Below are 16,245 nucleotides of genomic sequence, written 5' to 3' on the forward strand. Positions count from 1 at the left end.
TGAAAATTATTGGTTTCTCCCTATTTTTTTGTCCATTATCGATTTTCTATCCATTACCAGTCTTCAATCCATGCTAATATGTTGCCTCCAAACCCTAATTTTATTTAATAACATCATGTGCTTTTTGAAAATGCAAATATACCAAATCACTTCTTTATCCATCTCAATATCTATTTCTTTGGAAGATTTGTCAGCGCCATTTATTTTTCATAATTGACTGCCTAATCATGTTATGATGCTCTCCAAGTGCTGTCTTTCCATGCCCCTAATAATAGGTTCTCACATTTTCCTGCTATTGATGGCATGGTTAAGTGGCCTACAGCTCACTGTTTCTCCCACCCATTTCTTGAACAGTGGGGATTACATTAACTACCTTGTAATTCGGATAAACCTTTCTAGTTACCAGGGAATTCTGGAAGTTCAAAGCCAATGCGTCAACTCTGCAACTACCTCTTTTAAAACCCAAGGATACGGGCAATTATTCCTAGAGATTTGTCACTTGATTTGTGTGCAGTACAGATAAATTATTACAAAGCACAAAGAAGAAAACACTTTTTTTGTAAGAGTTTTATCGTTAAAGGGGGTGCATTTTGTGGGTTCGCTGATGTTGGCTAAATCCACATGCAGTATTTCATTCTTGCTGTCATGTTCTAATGTATTTTATTGTTTGACATTCTTGAATTTTCAGTTGTGCACAAAACAAAAGACTTATTTTAATTTTCAGAGCAACGCAGTTCAACCAAAGTAATCAAGGCAGGCAAGCCCAAAACAAAGAAAACTGGAAAGGTATGTAAAATAAGCCATAAGATCCTTAAGGATTGTCCTTGTTTCACTTTAGATTATATATTGAAACTGTATCATGCACAGAAACCAGTAAACTTGATGGCTATGTTACAAAGCTTTGTTGTTGGCTCACCTAATTGCCCGGTAAAGTGGTTCTTCAGCTTTCCTGGATCTGACCAAAAATATTTTTAGAATTTGCTGTGCTTTAGTTGTCTGGGCCAACTAAAAGTAGGTTCTGAATTGGGGAAGGGCCAATTTTAATAGAATAAGACTGGATCTGTCCAAATTTAACTAAGAGCAGCTTCTTGCAGGAAAATCTACATTAGAGCAGTGGGGTTCATTCGCAAAGATAATGGAGAATAACAGAGCTAACGTGTTCCCTTAATTGTGAAGGGTGGAGCAAATAAGTCGAGAGAACCCTGGATTCAAGGATATCCAAGGTTGGATCGGGGGGGGGGGGGGGGGGGGGGGGGGGAGAGAGGAAGAGAGGAGACCTATGGCAGATACTGAGGGCTCAAAACAGCAGACACCCTAGAGGAGTATAGAAAGTGCAGAGGCATAAGAATTAAAATAGGAGAACAAAGAGGGGCCATGAAAAAGCCCTGGTGGGTAAAATAAAGGAAAAGGTGTTTTATAAGTATATTCAAGGCAGGAGGCTGACCAGGGTAAGAGGAGGGCCCATTCGAGACCACATGGTAAGTGGATGGAACACAAAGATATGGTGAGGTTTTAAATGAGTACTTTGCATTTGTGTTCGCTGTGGAGAAGGATATTGTAAGTCTAGAAATCAGATAGGTGCATTGTGGTTTACTGGACTGATTTAACAGAGAGGGAGGAGGTATTAACAGTTTTAAAGAGTCTAAAAGTGGATAAATCCCCGAGGCCAGATGAGGTGTATCCCAGATTGCTGGGGAAGACGAGGAAGGAGATTGCAGAGGCTCTGACAATTTTCAAATTGTCTCTGGCCGCAGGAGAGGTGCCAGAGGACTGGAGGACAGCTAATGTGATCGAATTTTTCAAGAAGGGAAGTCGGGACAAACCAGGAAATTACTGGCGTGTGAGTCTAACTTCAGTGGTAGGGTAACTAGTGGAGAAATTTCTGAATGACAGAATTAATCTCCACTTGGAGAGGCAAGATAGTCAGCATGGTTTTGTCAAAGGGAGATCATGTCTTAGTAATTTGAATTTTTTGAGGAGGTGACTGACTGTGTAGATGAGCAGTTAATGTAGCCTACATAGACTTTAGTATGGCTTTTGACAAGGTCCCACATGGGAGGCTAATGGAATAAGTTAAGAGCCCATGAGATCCAGGGCAATTTGATCATTGTCTCTCCAGTTATATAGATAGAGATAGATAGAGAAATACAGCACAGAACAGGTCCTTCGGCCCACGATGTTGTGCCGAACTTTTGTCCTAGGTTAATCATCGATCATAGAATTTTGGACACCAAGGGCAATTTATCATGGCCAATCCCCCAACCTGCACATCTTTGGACTGTGGGAGGAAACCGGAGCACCCGGAGGAAACCCACGCACACACGGGGAGGATGTGCAGACTCCACACAGACAGTGACCCAAGCCGAAATCGAACCTGGGACCCTGGAGCTGTGAAGCAATTGTGCTAACCACAATGCTACCGTGCTGCCCTTAAGAACAAATTAATCTATACTCCATTATTCTACCCTAATCCATGTACCTATCCAATAGCCGCTTGAAGGTCCCTAATGTTTCCGACTCAATTACTTCCACAGGCAGTGCATTCCATGCCCCCACTACTCTCTGGGTAAAGAACCTACCTCTGACAACCCCCCTATATCTTCCACCATTTACCTTAAATTTATGTCCCCTTGTAATGGTTTGTTCCACCCGGGGGAAAAGCCTCTGACTGTCTACTTATCTATTCCCCTGATCATCTTATAAACCTCTATCAAGTTGCCCCTCATCCATCTCCATTCTAATGAGAAAAGGCCTAGTACCCTCAACCTTTCCTCGTAAGACCTACTCCCCATTCCAGGCAACATCCTGGTAAATCTCCTTTGCGCCTTTTCCAAAGCTTCCACATCCTTCCTAAAATGAGCTGACCGCAACTGCACACAGTACTTCAAATGTGGCCTGACCAAGGTTTTGTACAGCTGCATCATCACCTCACGGCTCTTAAATTCAATCCCTCTGCTAATGAACGCTAGCACACCATAGGCCTTCTTCACAGCTCTATCCACTTGAGTGGCAACTTTCAAAGATCTATGAACATAGACCCCAAGATCTCTCTGCTCCTCCACATTGCTAAGAACCCTACCGTTAACCCTGTATTCCGCATTCATATTTGTCCTTCCAAAATGGACAACCTCACACTTGTCAGGGTTAAACTCCATCTGCCACTTCTCAGCCCAGCTTTGCATCCTATCTATGTCTCTTTGCAGCCGACAACAGCCCTCCTCACTATCCACAACTCCACCAATCTTCGTATCATCTGCAAATTTACTGACCCACCCTTCAACTCCCTCATCCAAGTTGTTAATGAAAATCACAAACAGCAGAGGACCCAGAACTGATCCCTGCGGTACGCCACTGGTAACTGGGCTCCAGGCTGAATATTTGCCATCCACCACCACTCTGACTTCTATCGGTTAGCCAGTTCGTTATCCAACTGGCCAAATTTCCCACTATCCCATGCCTCCTTACTTTCTGCATAAGCCGACTATGGGGAACCTTATCAAATGCCTTACTAAAATCCATGTACACTACATCCACTGCTTTACCTTCATCCACATACTTGGTCATCTCCTCAAAGAAGTCAATAAGACTTGTAAGGCAAGACCTACCCCTCACAAACCTGTGCTTACTATCCTAATCAAGTAGTGTCTTTCCAGATGCTCAGAAATCCTATCCGTCAGTACCCTTTCCATTACTTTGCCTACCACCGAAGTAAGACTAACTGGCCTGTAATTCCCAGGGTTATCCCTATTCCCTTTTTTGAACAGGGGCATGACATTCGCCACTCTCCAATCCCCTGGTACCACCCCTGTTGACAGCGAGGACGAAAAGATCATTGCCAACGGCTCTGCAATTTTATTTCTTGCTTCCCATCGAATCATTGGATATATCCCGTCAGGCCTGGGGGACTTGTCTATCCTCAAGTTTTTCAAAACTCCCAACACATCTTCCTAACATCCTCGAGCTTATCAGTCTGTTTCACACTGTCCTCTCCAACAATATGGCCCCTCTAGTTTGTAAATACTGAAGAAAAGTACTTGTCAAGACCTCTCCTATCTCTTCAGACTCGATATACAATCTCCCGCTACTGTCCTTGATCGGACCTACCCTCGCTCTAGTCATTCTCATATTTCTCATATATGTAAAAGGCCTTGGGGTTTTCCTTGATCCGACCCGCCAAAGATTTTTCATGCCCTCTCTTAGCTCTCCTAATCCCTTTCTTCAGTTCCCTCCTGGCTATCTTGTATCCCTCCAGCGCCCTGTCTGAACCTTGTTTCCTCAGCCTTGCGTAAGTCTCCTTCTGCCTCTTAACAAGACATTCAACCTCTCTTCTCAACCATGGTTCCCTCACTCGACCATCTCTTCCCTGCTTGACAGGGACATACATATCAAAGACACGCAGAACCTGTTCCTTGAACAAGTTCCACATTTCACTTGTGTCCTTCCCTGGCAGCCTATGTTCCCAATTTATGCACTTCAATTCTTGTCTGACAGCATTGTATTTACCCTTCCCCAATTGTAAACCTTGCCCTGTTGCACGCACCTAACCCTCTCCATTACTAAAGTGAACGTCACAGAATTGTGGTCACTACCTCCAAAAGTTGCTCCGTCTGGACCTGTAGACTTAATTGCATGCAAAGACTTCAAAGTATCGTATTGCATCTTTGAGTTCACCCCAGTCCAATGCAGGTATTTCCACATTGTAAGATTTTGTGTTAAGTCTGTTTAATAAATATATGTTTTTTTTTAAAATGTAATGGTCTATATTTTATTTCAGGCAAGTGACTTCAGTGACATCACAAACTGGCCTACTCCAGGAGAAATTGCTAATAAAGAGGTATGTTAGTGTACAGTGCACTTGCTTTTATATTTAAATGATTTCCCCTGACATGAAGCAAGCTACAACACTGCTTTTTAAATGGTTTGTCTGGTGAAGAATTAATAATTACGGAGATGGAGAGGTACAAGATCATGTTGGGATTTGAGAACAAGGATGAGAATTTTGAAGTTAAGACTGAGCTTGTAGATCAGCGAGCATGGAATCGGTAAATGGGACTTGCTGTGACTTAAGCCACGGACAGCAGAGTTTCGGTTGTCACCACCGCCTCTTTACCTTTCCACTGAAGATTCATAACTACATTTTGAACACATTTTTCCTCCCCGTCGTTGATGGAAAGTGTTTGTTTTCCATACCAGAAGCAGTTTCAACACGATGATCGCTAGCTCAGAATATCTGAATAAGTTTCTTCTGTGATTTAAAAATATATGTCATGGGAGCGCACTGATCCATTTCCTCCACTTACTTTTGCATCTTAAATGGAAACTGTCTTTTTGTAAAACCTTTGTCTTGTTATCTTGTGCCTGAGCCCTTCACCAAAATTGAGAATTTGAAATTGGCTAGCATAAACAACCTTTTTAAATAGTGTTCTGGATTTGCATTACCTTTTGTGCAAAACCACCATGGCCAAGCTATAATTTTAATGCTATGTCTCCATTCTTTACTCCCATACCAGAGGAACTTTCTACATATTGGGCTATTCATTCACATTTGAATTTCTCTGGCTAAATTTGACCCAAAGATTGAACTTGCCAGTATATCCATCCTTGTTACATAACTGCTTCAGAAGATTTTAACTTGCAATTCATGGGATAATTCGTGGATTTCTGATTAGTTGATTTGAAGGTTGAAATGTTCATCTTTTTTATATTTTTATAGCACCATAACATCATGAACCAACCGACCAAAAAGCCTCTAAATAAAAATAAGAAAAAAGACAAGTCTGAAAAGAAAGACAACAGTGAAAGCAAAGAAAACCGACAAACACAACAAAATGATGATGAGGAAAAGTCAACCATTGAAGATGAATCTCAGGGGTCTTCACAAAAGGGGAAGAAAGGTATAAAACCGCAAGTTGTATCATATTTTCCTACCTTCTCACTGACCTTCAAATTAGAGCTTCACAAAATATGTTCTAATGCAGAAAAACAATATATTTTAAAATTGAAAATATTCTATATTCCATAACCTGCAATGTCTATGGAGAAAAAATATATATAATTTCTAAACTATGACTTTTTGACAGAACTGGAAAAGATGTAACATTTTTAGCAAGTACAGGGACAAGGCAGTCAGAACAAAAGGGAAGGTCTGATTGGGTGGAAAGCAGAGGGGGTTAAATTCCTGACCTGAGTATTTTCAGCATTTCATTTGTTTCAGGTGTCCACCATTTGTATTTTTTTATTATTTTGTATAATACTCAACTTGGAATCAACTAGCTCCAGCAGATAGTGTTGTGATCAGCACTTGCATGTACACACAGTGCTATTTGTTACTTGGAAGAAGTGGTGAAAGCAGACTTCATTTGGTTGAAAATCTAATTGCGATATTTTTAAACTGACTAAAGTGTGACTTAGCTTGATATGATTTTCAAGCATTCATGTTCTAATGCCAGCAATTAAAAAAAAGTCATCCTCTCTTCTATCCCCTGTGAAAACTTTAGTGCATATGGATACATTAGGAGTTTCTGCATCATTCCATCATTTTTCAGTCTCTTTCAGTTCATTTCCCTATGTAAAGCACCAACGGTCATAATTTGCACTGCAAACTCATGACCTTTTCTATAATGGTAACTGAAGCGTGGATATGCTTTCTGCATATATTTTTTCCTCCAATACAGTTGATGGCTGGGTTTCTTACAGGCAGCTTTTCTTGGCAAGTGTGTTCTTCAGAAGTAAGTAACTACAATTGTCCAAATTCTTCTTGCTGGTAGACATTTCTCTATAATCTTATTATTATATTGTGATCTGGGTTACATATTTAATAGAAACCACAAATCATGCATTTTTCCATTACTTAGAAAAGAATGATTGTAGACTTTTTTAAACTCTCTAATGATGGCCAGCAGAGGGCGACACGGTGGTGCAGTTGTTAGCACTGCTGCCTCACAGCGTTAAGGACCTGGGTTCAATCCAGCTCTGGGTCACTGTCCGCGTGGAGTTTGCACATTCTCCCCATAACTGTGTGGGTCTCACTCCCACAACCCAAAGATGTGCAGGCTACGTGGATTGGCCACATTAAATTGCCCCTTAATTGGAAAATTTTAATTAAAAGAAAAAATGGCCGGCAATAGAACTTACACTTACGTAGTTTTATTTGTGACCTCGGGATGTCCCAAAAGTACTTCACAACCAGTGAAGTACTTTGAAATGTAGTTATTATTTTAACATAGTGGAACATGGCAACCAACTTCTACAGAGCAAGGTCCCACAAGCAACATTGAGATAAATAATGTAATATTACTCTCCATGTTGATTAAGGCTTAAATGTTGTCTACGGCACTTGTAACATCACTGCTTATCACATTGTGCATAGGATCTTTTACATCTACTTGAGACGGTAGGCAAAGCCTCAGTTTAATTTTTGATCTGAAAAACAGCACCTTCAATTCTGTAGCACTGCCTCAGTATTGAACTCCAATTGTATCCCAGATTATGGATTTAATCCTCTAAAATGGAGCATAAACAGCCCTGTTTCAACCTGCAAAGTACAACTTAACAGTGTGAACTCTTGTTTAAGCAACATGTTCCTTGAAGGACAGAATTAAGAGCAACTTTGGAGTTGGACTTTTGCTCTCAACAGATTAATCATTTTGTTTCTTTCCTATGTTAGTTTCAGACTTAGTCTTCATAGGATCATGCAGTAGGATGTTAGAATCACTACAATGCAGAAGGAGGCCATTCAGCCCGTTGAGTGTGCACCTTACCCGGCACTCTCCTCCCCCACCCCACCAAAAAAAAACATCTCCCCTTAGCATTTCCATTCTAAGGACCACAACTTCCACTTCTCTAGTCTGTCCATTCATTCTATACATCCTTGTACCATTCTAGTCAATTCCCTTTTGTAGTCTCTCCAAGGTCTTGGCAGCCTTGCTCTGAAATGTGGAGCCGTGAATTGGAATGGTTACTCCACCCGAGGCCGAACCACTGGTATAAGAATTTATTTTTTTAAACTTTGTCTCTATTTATAAAGCCCTTAATTGTTTAATAGCCTTATCGATTTGTCCTACCACCAACAAAGATATAAACCTCCAGGTCTCTTTGTTTTAGCGCCCTTCTACAAATGCAATTCTGCACTTCCTGACATAAAATTTACAGGAAAATCTCCTGTCAACGCAATATGCCATCTGTGCATGCGCACTGGTCTTCACAGGCGTCACTTTGCTTCACCCAAAACATGGGCTTGGTAGGCAGGAGGTTTATGCAGGTATTAACATCTTCCAGACCATCTCCCCCTCCTAATATTTTAACTATATGGAATAATTGTCAAAGAGCCATCGACCTGGGAGACCTCGCCAGAACGGTGTTTAATACTGGTCCACACAAACGAGAACCAGTTGTAATGGCAGTTGTGGAGGAGGTCTCCCAGGCCATTGGAGACGCATGGGTGGTCTCACATTGGGCAGTGTGGTACCCTGGCACTCTTGGCACCTGGGCACTGCCAGCCTGACATCTTGGCACTGCCAAGGTTCCAGTGTGGTACACCAAGTCTAGAAGGGGATTGCCAGGATACCAGGCTGGCAGCGCCAGGGTGTCAGATTGCCCATGCCAGGTGTCTGGTAGGGGGTTCCTTGCCTATAAGTAGTGGGGTGGGGGACTTGAGGACCTCGAAAGAGGTATATTGGGTGCAGTGGGGTGTCCAGAGGCCACAGTGGGGTCACTGAGGGCGTTCAAAAGATCTGGCCAGAGTTTTGCGTAGTCATAAATGGTGGTGTGGTAGCACAGTTGCTTCAGAGCTCCAGGGTCCCAAGTTCGATTCCCGGCTTGGGTCACTGTCTGTGTGGAGTTCGCACATTCTCCCCGTCTGTGTGTAGGTTTCCTCCGGGTGCTCCGTTTTCCTCCCACAATCCAAAGATGTTTGGGTTAGGTGGATTGACCATAATAAATTGCCCTTGGGTTAGGTGGGGATAGGGTGGAAGTATGGCCTTGGGTAGAGTGCTCTTTCCAAGAGCCAATGCAGACTCAATGGGCCGAAAGGCCTCCTTCTGTTCTGTAAATTCTATGATCTGTGATTAATCCACAGAATCTCTACAGTGCAGAAGGAGTCCATTCGTCTCATTAAGTCGGCACTGATACTTCAAAAGAGCATTCTACTAGGCCCACTTCCCTACCCTATCCCTGTAACCCGACACGTTGATCATGGCCAATCCAATCCACACAACCTGCATGTTTTCGGACTGTGGGAAGAAACCAGAGCTCCCAGAGGAAACCCATGCAGACACTGAGAAAGCTTGCAAACACCACACGCAGTCGCCATAGGCCTGAATCAAGCCCTGGTCCATGGCGCTATGGGGCAGTAGTGCTAACCACTATGTCGCCTCTTAATAGACAAAAGAGTGGAGTTTTCTAAAATGGGTGGGACCTGGGGCCGCTGCGGAGGAGGGCGTATAATGAGGCTAGGGGAAGGGATACTCAACCCTACATTGTCGCAGGGTCCATCTCCCTGATATTGAAAAATGACAAGGATCCGGAGAAGTGCTGATCATACCGCCGATATCATCATTGAATATAGACGCCAAGTTGTTAACGAAGGTGTTCGCGAATCGAGGACTACATCCAGTGGATGATGGGATCAAACGGGTTTTGTGAAAGGGAGGCAGTTGTTCGTGAATGTGAGGAGGCTGCTCAGTGTAATTATGATGCCTTTGGACAGGCAGGAGGTGGAGTGGTGGTGGCGATGGACGCGGAGAAGGGGTTTGACCGGGTGGAGTGGGAATATCTGTGGGAGGTGCTTGGACGGTTTGGGTTTGGGCAGTGGTTTGTGGACCGGTTCCGGTTGCTATACATGGCACTGGTCGGAAGTGTGCTGACAAACCAAGTGAGTTCAGGATATTTTGGGTTGCATCGGGGGACGAGGCAGGGGTGCCTGCTCTCCCCGTTGATCTTTGGAGATAGAGCCACCAGCAATGGCGCTTAGGGCATCGGTGGCCTGGAGCGAGATTGTACAGTGGGTCCCAAGCATAGAGTCTTGCTGTATGTGGACAACCTGCTATACATTTTGGACCCATTGGGCAGTATTTTGGGCATTAGTGTTTTTGGAGGAATTTGGCCGGTTCTCCGGGTACAAGTTGAATATAAGAGCGAGGTGTTCCTGATTTAAGACTAGATTAAAACAGAAAGGGAGTTTTAGGATTTTGACCCTGCTACAGTGAAGGAAAGCTGATATATTTCGATGACAGGAGTGACTTGGAGGGGAACTTCCAGGCGATGTTTCCATATATCTGCTGCCCTTGTCCTTCTAGATGGTAGGGATTGTGGGTTTCCAAGGTGCTACCCAAGAGCCATGGTGAGTTCCTGCAATGCATCTTGTAGATGGTACACACTGCTGTTCCTGTGTGTCTGTGGTGGAGGGAGTGAATGTTTGTGGCAGGGGTGCCAATCGAGCGGCCTGCTTTGTCCTGAATTGTGTAGAGCTTCTTGGTGTTGTTGGAGCTGCACTCATCCAGACAAGTGGGGAGTATTCCATCACACTCCTGACTTGTGCCTTATAGGTGGTGGGCAGGCTTTGGAGAGTCAGGATATTGCTGCAGGATTCCTAGCCTTTGACCTGCTCTTGCAATCATTTATGCAGCCAGTCCAGTTCAGTTTCTAGTCAGAGGTAACTCCCAGGATATTGATAGTGGGGGATTCAGTGTTGGTAATGCTATTGGATGTCATGGAGCGGTGGTTTGATTATATCTTGTTGGTCATTGCTTGCCACTTGTGTGGCATGAATGTTACTTGCCATTTGTCAGCCAAAGACTTGGTATTGTCCAGATCTTGCTGCATTTGCACATGGGCTGCTTCAGTGTCCAAGGAATTGCAAATGGTGCTGAATGTTGTGCATATCAGCCAACATCCCCTCATGTTTGTGATTGATGAAATAACGGAAGATGTTTGGGCCTAACACTACACTGAGGAACTCCTGCAGTGATGTCCTGGGATTGAGATGACTGGCCTCGCCTCAATCACCGCAACCATCTTCCTTTGTGCTAGGTATGATTCCCAACCAATTTAGAGTTTTCTTGCTATTCCCATTGACCCTAGGTTTGCTAGAGCTCCATGATGCCATACGCTATCAAATACTGCCTTGATATTAAGGGCAGCCACTAAGTTCAGCGCTTTGTCCATGTTTGAACCAAGGTTATGATGAGGTCAGGAGCTCTGACTCTGGCGGAACCTAAACTGAGCATCAAGGGTTTTTGCAAAGTAAGTGCCGCCTGATGGCACTGTTGATGACCTCTTCCACTACTTTACGGATGATTCAATCACTTTGCTCATATTTGTGAGTAGATTGATAGTGTGGTAATTGGCCAGGTTGGATTTGGTTTGGGGTTAAGTGCTTATTGTATACACAACATGTACTTGGCAATTTTCCACATTGTTGGGTTGGTGCCAGTATTGTCGCTGTCTGTACTAGAACATCTTGGTTAGGAACACAGCACGTTCTGGAGCACAAATGTTAAGTACTATTGCAGGAATATTGTCAGGGCCCATAACCGTTGCAGTATCCAGTGCCTTCATGTGCTTCTTGATATCACATGGGGTAAATCAAATTGGCTGAAGACTGGCATCTGTGATGCTGGGGACATCTGGAGGAGACCGAGATCATCCTCTTGTCACTTCAGGCTGAAGAGTATTGCGAATGGCTTAACCTCATCTTTTGCCCAGACCTGGTGGACTCCTCCATCACTGTGAATGGGGATATTTGTGGAACCTCCTCCCCCAAGTTCTTTAATTGTCCATCACCAGTCACGACTGGATGTGGCAGGATGGCAAGATTAGATCTGATCCGTTGGTTGCGGGATTGCTTAGCTCTGTCTTATCACTTGCTGCTTATGTTTGGCACACAAGTAGTCTTGTGTTGTAGCTTCACCAGGTTGACACCACATTTTTTTTGGTATGACTGATGTTGCTCCTGGCATGCACTTCTGCATTCTTCTTTGAACCAGGGTTGATCCCCTGGTTTGTGGCATTGGTAGAGTGGGGGAATGTGCTGGGCCATAAGGTTACAGATTGTGGCAGAGTACAATTCTGCTGCTGATGGCCCACAGTGCCTCATGGATGTCCAGTCTTGTGTTGCTATATATGTTCTGAATCTATCCCGTGTAGCACATTAGGAGTGGCAGGTTGTGAGGATGAGGTCGAGTATGTTTTTTCCTCTTGGTTCCCTCACTACCTATCGCAGACCGTCTTAACAGTTGCATCCTTTAGGAGTTGGTCAGTAGTGGTGCTACTGAGCTACTTTTGGTGATTCCCCTACCCAGAGTATATTCTATGCCCTTGTCACCTAAATGCTTCCTTTAGCTGGTGTTCAACATGGATGAGTATTGATTCATCAGCTTAGGGTGAACGGTGTGTGATAATCAGCAGGAGGTTTCCTTGCCCATGTTTGACCTGAAGCCATGAGACTTCGTGAGGTCCAGCGTCAATGTTGAGGACTCCCAGGGCAGCTCCCTCTCGATTGCACACCACTGGGTCTGTCCTGCCAGTGGGACAGACCTAAGGATAGTGATAGTATTGTCTGAGACGTTATCTGTAAGGCATAATTCTGTCGGTACGACTATGTCAGGCTGTTTCTTGACTAGTTGGTGAGACAGCTCTCCCAATTTTGGCACAACCCCCAGATGTAGACTCTGCTCCTACCGCCTTTTGAGGAAGAGTGTTTCAAAGACACATTGTCCCCGGAGAAAGCAATTCTCATTAGTCTCTTATGAGACTAAAAGTTGAAGATCATGGAGTTAAAGGTAAATTATTGCTCTGGTTAGGAAATTTTAAAACAGTAATCCCTAGTTCTAGATTTTCCCACAAGAGGAAGCATCCTTCCACATCCACCCTGTCAAGACCCCTCGAGATCTTTTATCTTTCAATCAAGTCGCTTCTTAGGTTTCTAAACTCCAGCAGATACACGTCTGGCCTGTCCAACCTTTCCTCATAAGACAGCCCTCCCATTCCAGGCATTAAACCTTCTCTGAACTGCCTCAACAAATTTATATCCTTCCGTTAAAAAATAAAATAGACCAGTACTCTGCACAGTACTCCAGATGTGGTCTCGCCCAATTCTCTGTGTAGCTGAAGCATAACCTCTCTACTTTTGTATTCTATTTCTCTCACAATAATGGATAACTTTCTATTCGATTTCCTGATTACTTGCTATAATTACCTACTAACCTCATGCAATTCAGATCTCTCTGAAATGAAATTAAATTAAAATCGCTTATTGTCATGAGTAGGCTTCAATTAAGTTACTGTGAAAAGCCCCTAGTCGCCACATTCCGGCATCTCAAATCTCTGTGATCTCTTTCCATTTAGTTAATATGCTTTTATTCATCCTGTCAAAATAGACCAGGGTAAAAGTAAGAGTTGCCCATTTGAGACCAGGATAAGGAGAAATTATTTCTCTGTGGGCATGGTTCTTTGGAACCCTCTTCCTCCAAAGGGTAGTGGAGCCGGAGTCTTTAAAACTTTTTGAGGAAGAAGTGGATCAATTTTTTAAAAATAAATTAATTTCGAGTACCCAATTAATTTTCCAAATAAGGGGCAATTTAGCGTAGCCAGTCCACCTATCCTGCACATCTTTGGGTTGTGGGGGCGACACCCATGCAGACACGGGGAGAATGTGCAAACCACATGCACAGTGACCCAGAGTCGGGATTGAACCTGGGACCTCGGTGCCATGAGGCAGCAATGCTAACCACTGCGCCACCGTGCTGCCCCAAGGTGGATCAATTTTTGATAAGCAAAGGGGCCAAAGGTTAATAGGAATGTGGAGATTAAGTTACCATCAGATCGGCCATGATCTTGTTGAATGGAGGAGCAAGTTTGAGGGCCAAATTACCTACTCCTGCTCCTAATTCGTATGTTAATGCATATATTTTCCCACCTTGTTCTCCCATTTGCCCGATAGTTGCCCACTCACTTAACCTGCCGATGTAACTTTGTCGCCCATAAGACATAGGAGCAGAATTAGGCCACTTGGCCCATCGAGTCTGCTCCGCCATTCAATCATGGCTGATACTTTTCTCATCCCCATTCTCCTGCCTTCTCCCCATAACCCCCGGTCCCCTTATTGATCAAAAACCCATCAATCAATGTCTTAAAGACACTCTGATTTGGCCTCCAGAGCCTTCTGCGGCAAAGCGTTCCATAGATTCACCACCCTCTGGCTGAAGAAATTCCTCCTCATCTCTGTTTTAAAGGATCGTCCCTTTAGCCTGAGATTGTGTCCTCCTGCTTCTAGTTTTTCCCTACAAGTTGAAACATCCTCTCCACGCCGACTCTATCCAGACCGCGCAATATCCTGTAAGTTTCAATAAGATTCTCCCCCCCCCCCCCCCCCCCCCCCCCCCCCCCCCCCCCCCCCCCCCCGGGCGGCACAGTGGTTAGCATTGCTGCCTACGGCGCTGAGGACCCGGGTTCGAATCCCGGCCCTGGGTCACTGTCCGTGAGGAGTTTGCACATTCTCCCCGTGTCTGCGTGGGTTTCACCCCCACAACCCAAAAGATGTGCAGGGTAGGTGGATTGGCTGCTCTAAATTGCCCCTTAATTGGAAAAAATAATTGGGTACTCTAAATTAAAAAAAAAAAAAAATAAGATCCCCCCCCCCTTCATCCTTCTAAATCCAACAAGTGCAGACCTAGAGTCCTCAACCATTCCTCATACAACAAGCTCTTCATTCCAGAGATCATTCTTGCGAACCTCCTCTGGACTCTTTCCCAGGCCAACACTTCCTTAGATGCGGGACCCAAAACTTCTCGCAATACTCCAAATGGGGTCTAACTAGAGCCTTGTATAGCCTCAGAACTACATCCCTGGTCTTGTATTCTAGTCCTCTCAACATGAATGCTAACATTGCACTTGCCTTCCTAATTGCCAACTGAACCTGCACGTTGACCTTAAGCGAATCGTGAACAAGGATTCCCAAGTCCCTTTGTGCTTCTGATTTCCGAAGCATCTTCCCATTTAGAAAATAATCTATTTTTCCTTCCAAAGTGCATACCCTCACTCGTTTCCACATTGCATTCCATCTGCCACTTCTTTGCCCATTCTCCTAGCCTGTCCAAGTCCTTCTGCAGCCCGCCTGCTTCCTCAATACTACCTGCCCCTCACAGATCTTTGTATCATCTGCAAACTTAGCAACAATGCCTTCAATTCCTTCTTCCATAGCTCACTGGGCTAAATCGCTGGCTTTTAAAGCAGGCCAGCAGCACGGTTCGATTCCCTACCAGCCTCCCCGGACAGGCGCCATAGTGTGTCGACTCGGGGCTTTTCACAGTAACTTCATTGATGCCTACTCGTGACAATAAGCGATTTTCATTTCATTTTCATTAATGTATATTGTGAAAAGTTGTGGTCCCAGAACCGATCCCCTGAGGTACACCACTTGTTACCGGCTGCCATCCTGAAAAAGACCCCTTTATCCCCACTCTCTGCCTTCTGCCAGTCAGCCAACCCTCTATCCATGCCAGGATGTTATCCTTAACACCATGGGCTCTTAACTTATTTAACAGTCTCCTATGCGGCACCTTGTCAAATGCCTTCTGGAAATCTAAATAAATCACGTTCACTGGTTCTCCTTTACCTAACTTCCTTGTTATTTCTCAAAGAACTCTTAACAGATTTGTCAGACACGACCTCCCTTTGACGAAGCCGTGCTGACTCAGTCCTATTTTATCATGCACTTCCAAGTACTCCGCGATCCCACCTTTAATAACAGACTCGAAAATCTTACCAATGACTCAAGTCAGGCTAACCTGTCTATAATTTCATGTCTTCTGCCTCCCTCCCTTCTTAAACAAAGGTGGTACATAGCCACTTCCATACCTCTGGGACCCATCCTTCCTCCAGTGTTTCCTGAAAGATCATCACCAGTGCCTCCACAATGTCCTGAGCTATCTCTTTTAGAATCCTGGAGTGTAGTCCATCCGGTCCAGGTGATTTGTCCACCTTCAGGCCTTTCAGTTTCCCCAGAACCTTCTCCTTAGTAATGGTCACTGCACTCATAGAATAGACAGTGCAGAATGAGGCCATTCGGCCCATCGAGTCTACACCGGTTCTTGGAAAGAGCATCCCACTTAAGCCCCACACCTCCACCCTATCCTTGTAACCCAGCAACCCCACCCAACATTCTTGGACACTAAGGGCAAATTAGTGTGATCAACCCACCTAACCTGCACATCTTTGGACTGTGGGAGGAAACCGGAGCACCCAGAG

General features: G+C 44.3%; 1 protein-coding gene across 6 annotated transcripts in view; it reads left to right on the plus strand.

Moving 5' to 3' along the window:
* The window catches only part of LOC119963381 (la-related protein 1B-like), a 153,271-nt gene that overhangs the window by 33,659 nt on the left and 103,367 nt on the right, over positions 1-16,245 (plus strand). For all 6 annotated transcript variants that reach the window (XR_005460087.1, XR_005460088.1, XM_038792423.1 and 3 more), the window contains 3 exons: positions 725-786; positions 4,775-4,834; positions 5,714-5,894. Coding sequence is in view for 4 of the 6 variants with exons in the window: in XM_038792423.1 (XP_038648351.1) it covers positions 725-786; positions 4,775-4,834; positions 5,714-5,894 (303 nt within the window). In the remaining 2 variants the exon portion in view is untranslated. The remainder of the gene's footprint in view (positions 1-724; positions 787-4,774; positions 4,835-5,713; positions 5,895-16,245) is intronic.

The sequence above is a fragment of the Scyliorhinus canicula genome, chromosome 3 (assembly GCF_902713615.1).
Source record: "Scyliorhinus canicula chromosome 3, sScyCan1.1, whole genome shotgun sequence".
In the NCBI taxonomy this organism is placed as follows: Eukaryota; Metazoa; Chordata; class Chondrichthyes; order Carcharhiniformes; family Scyliorhinidae; genus Scyliorhinus; species Scyliorhinus canicula.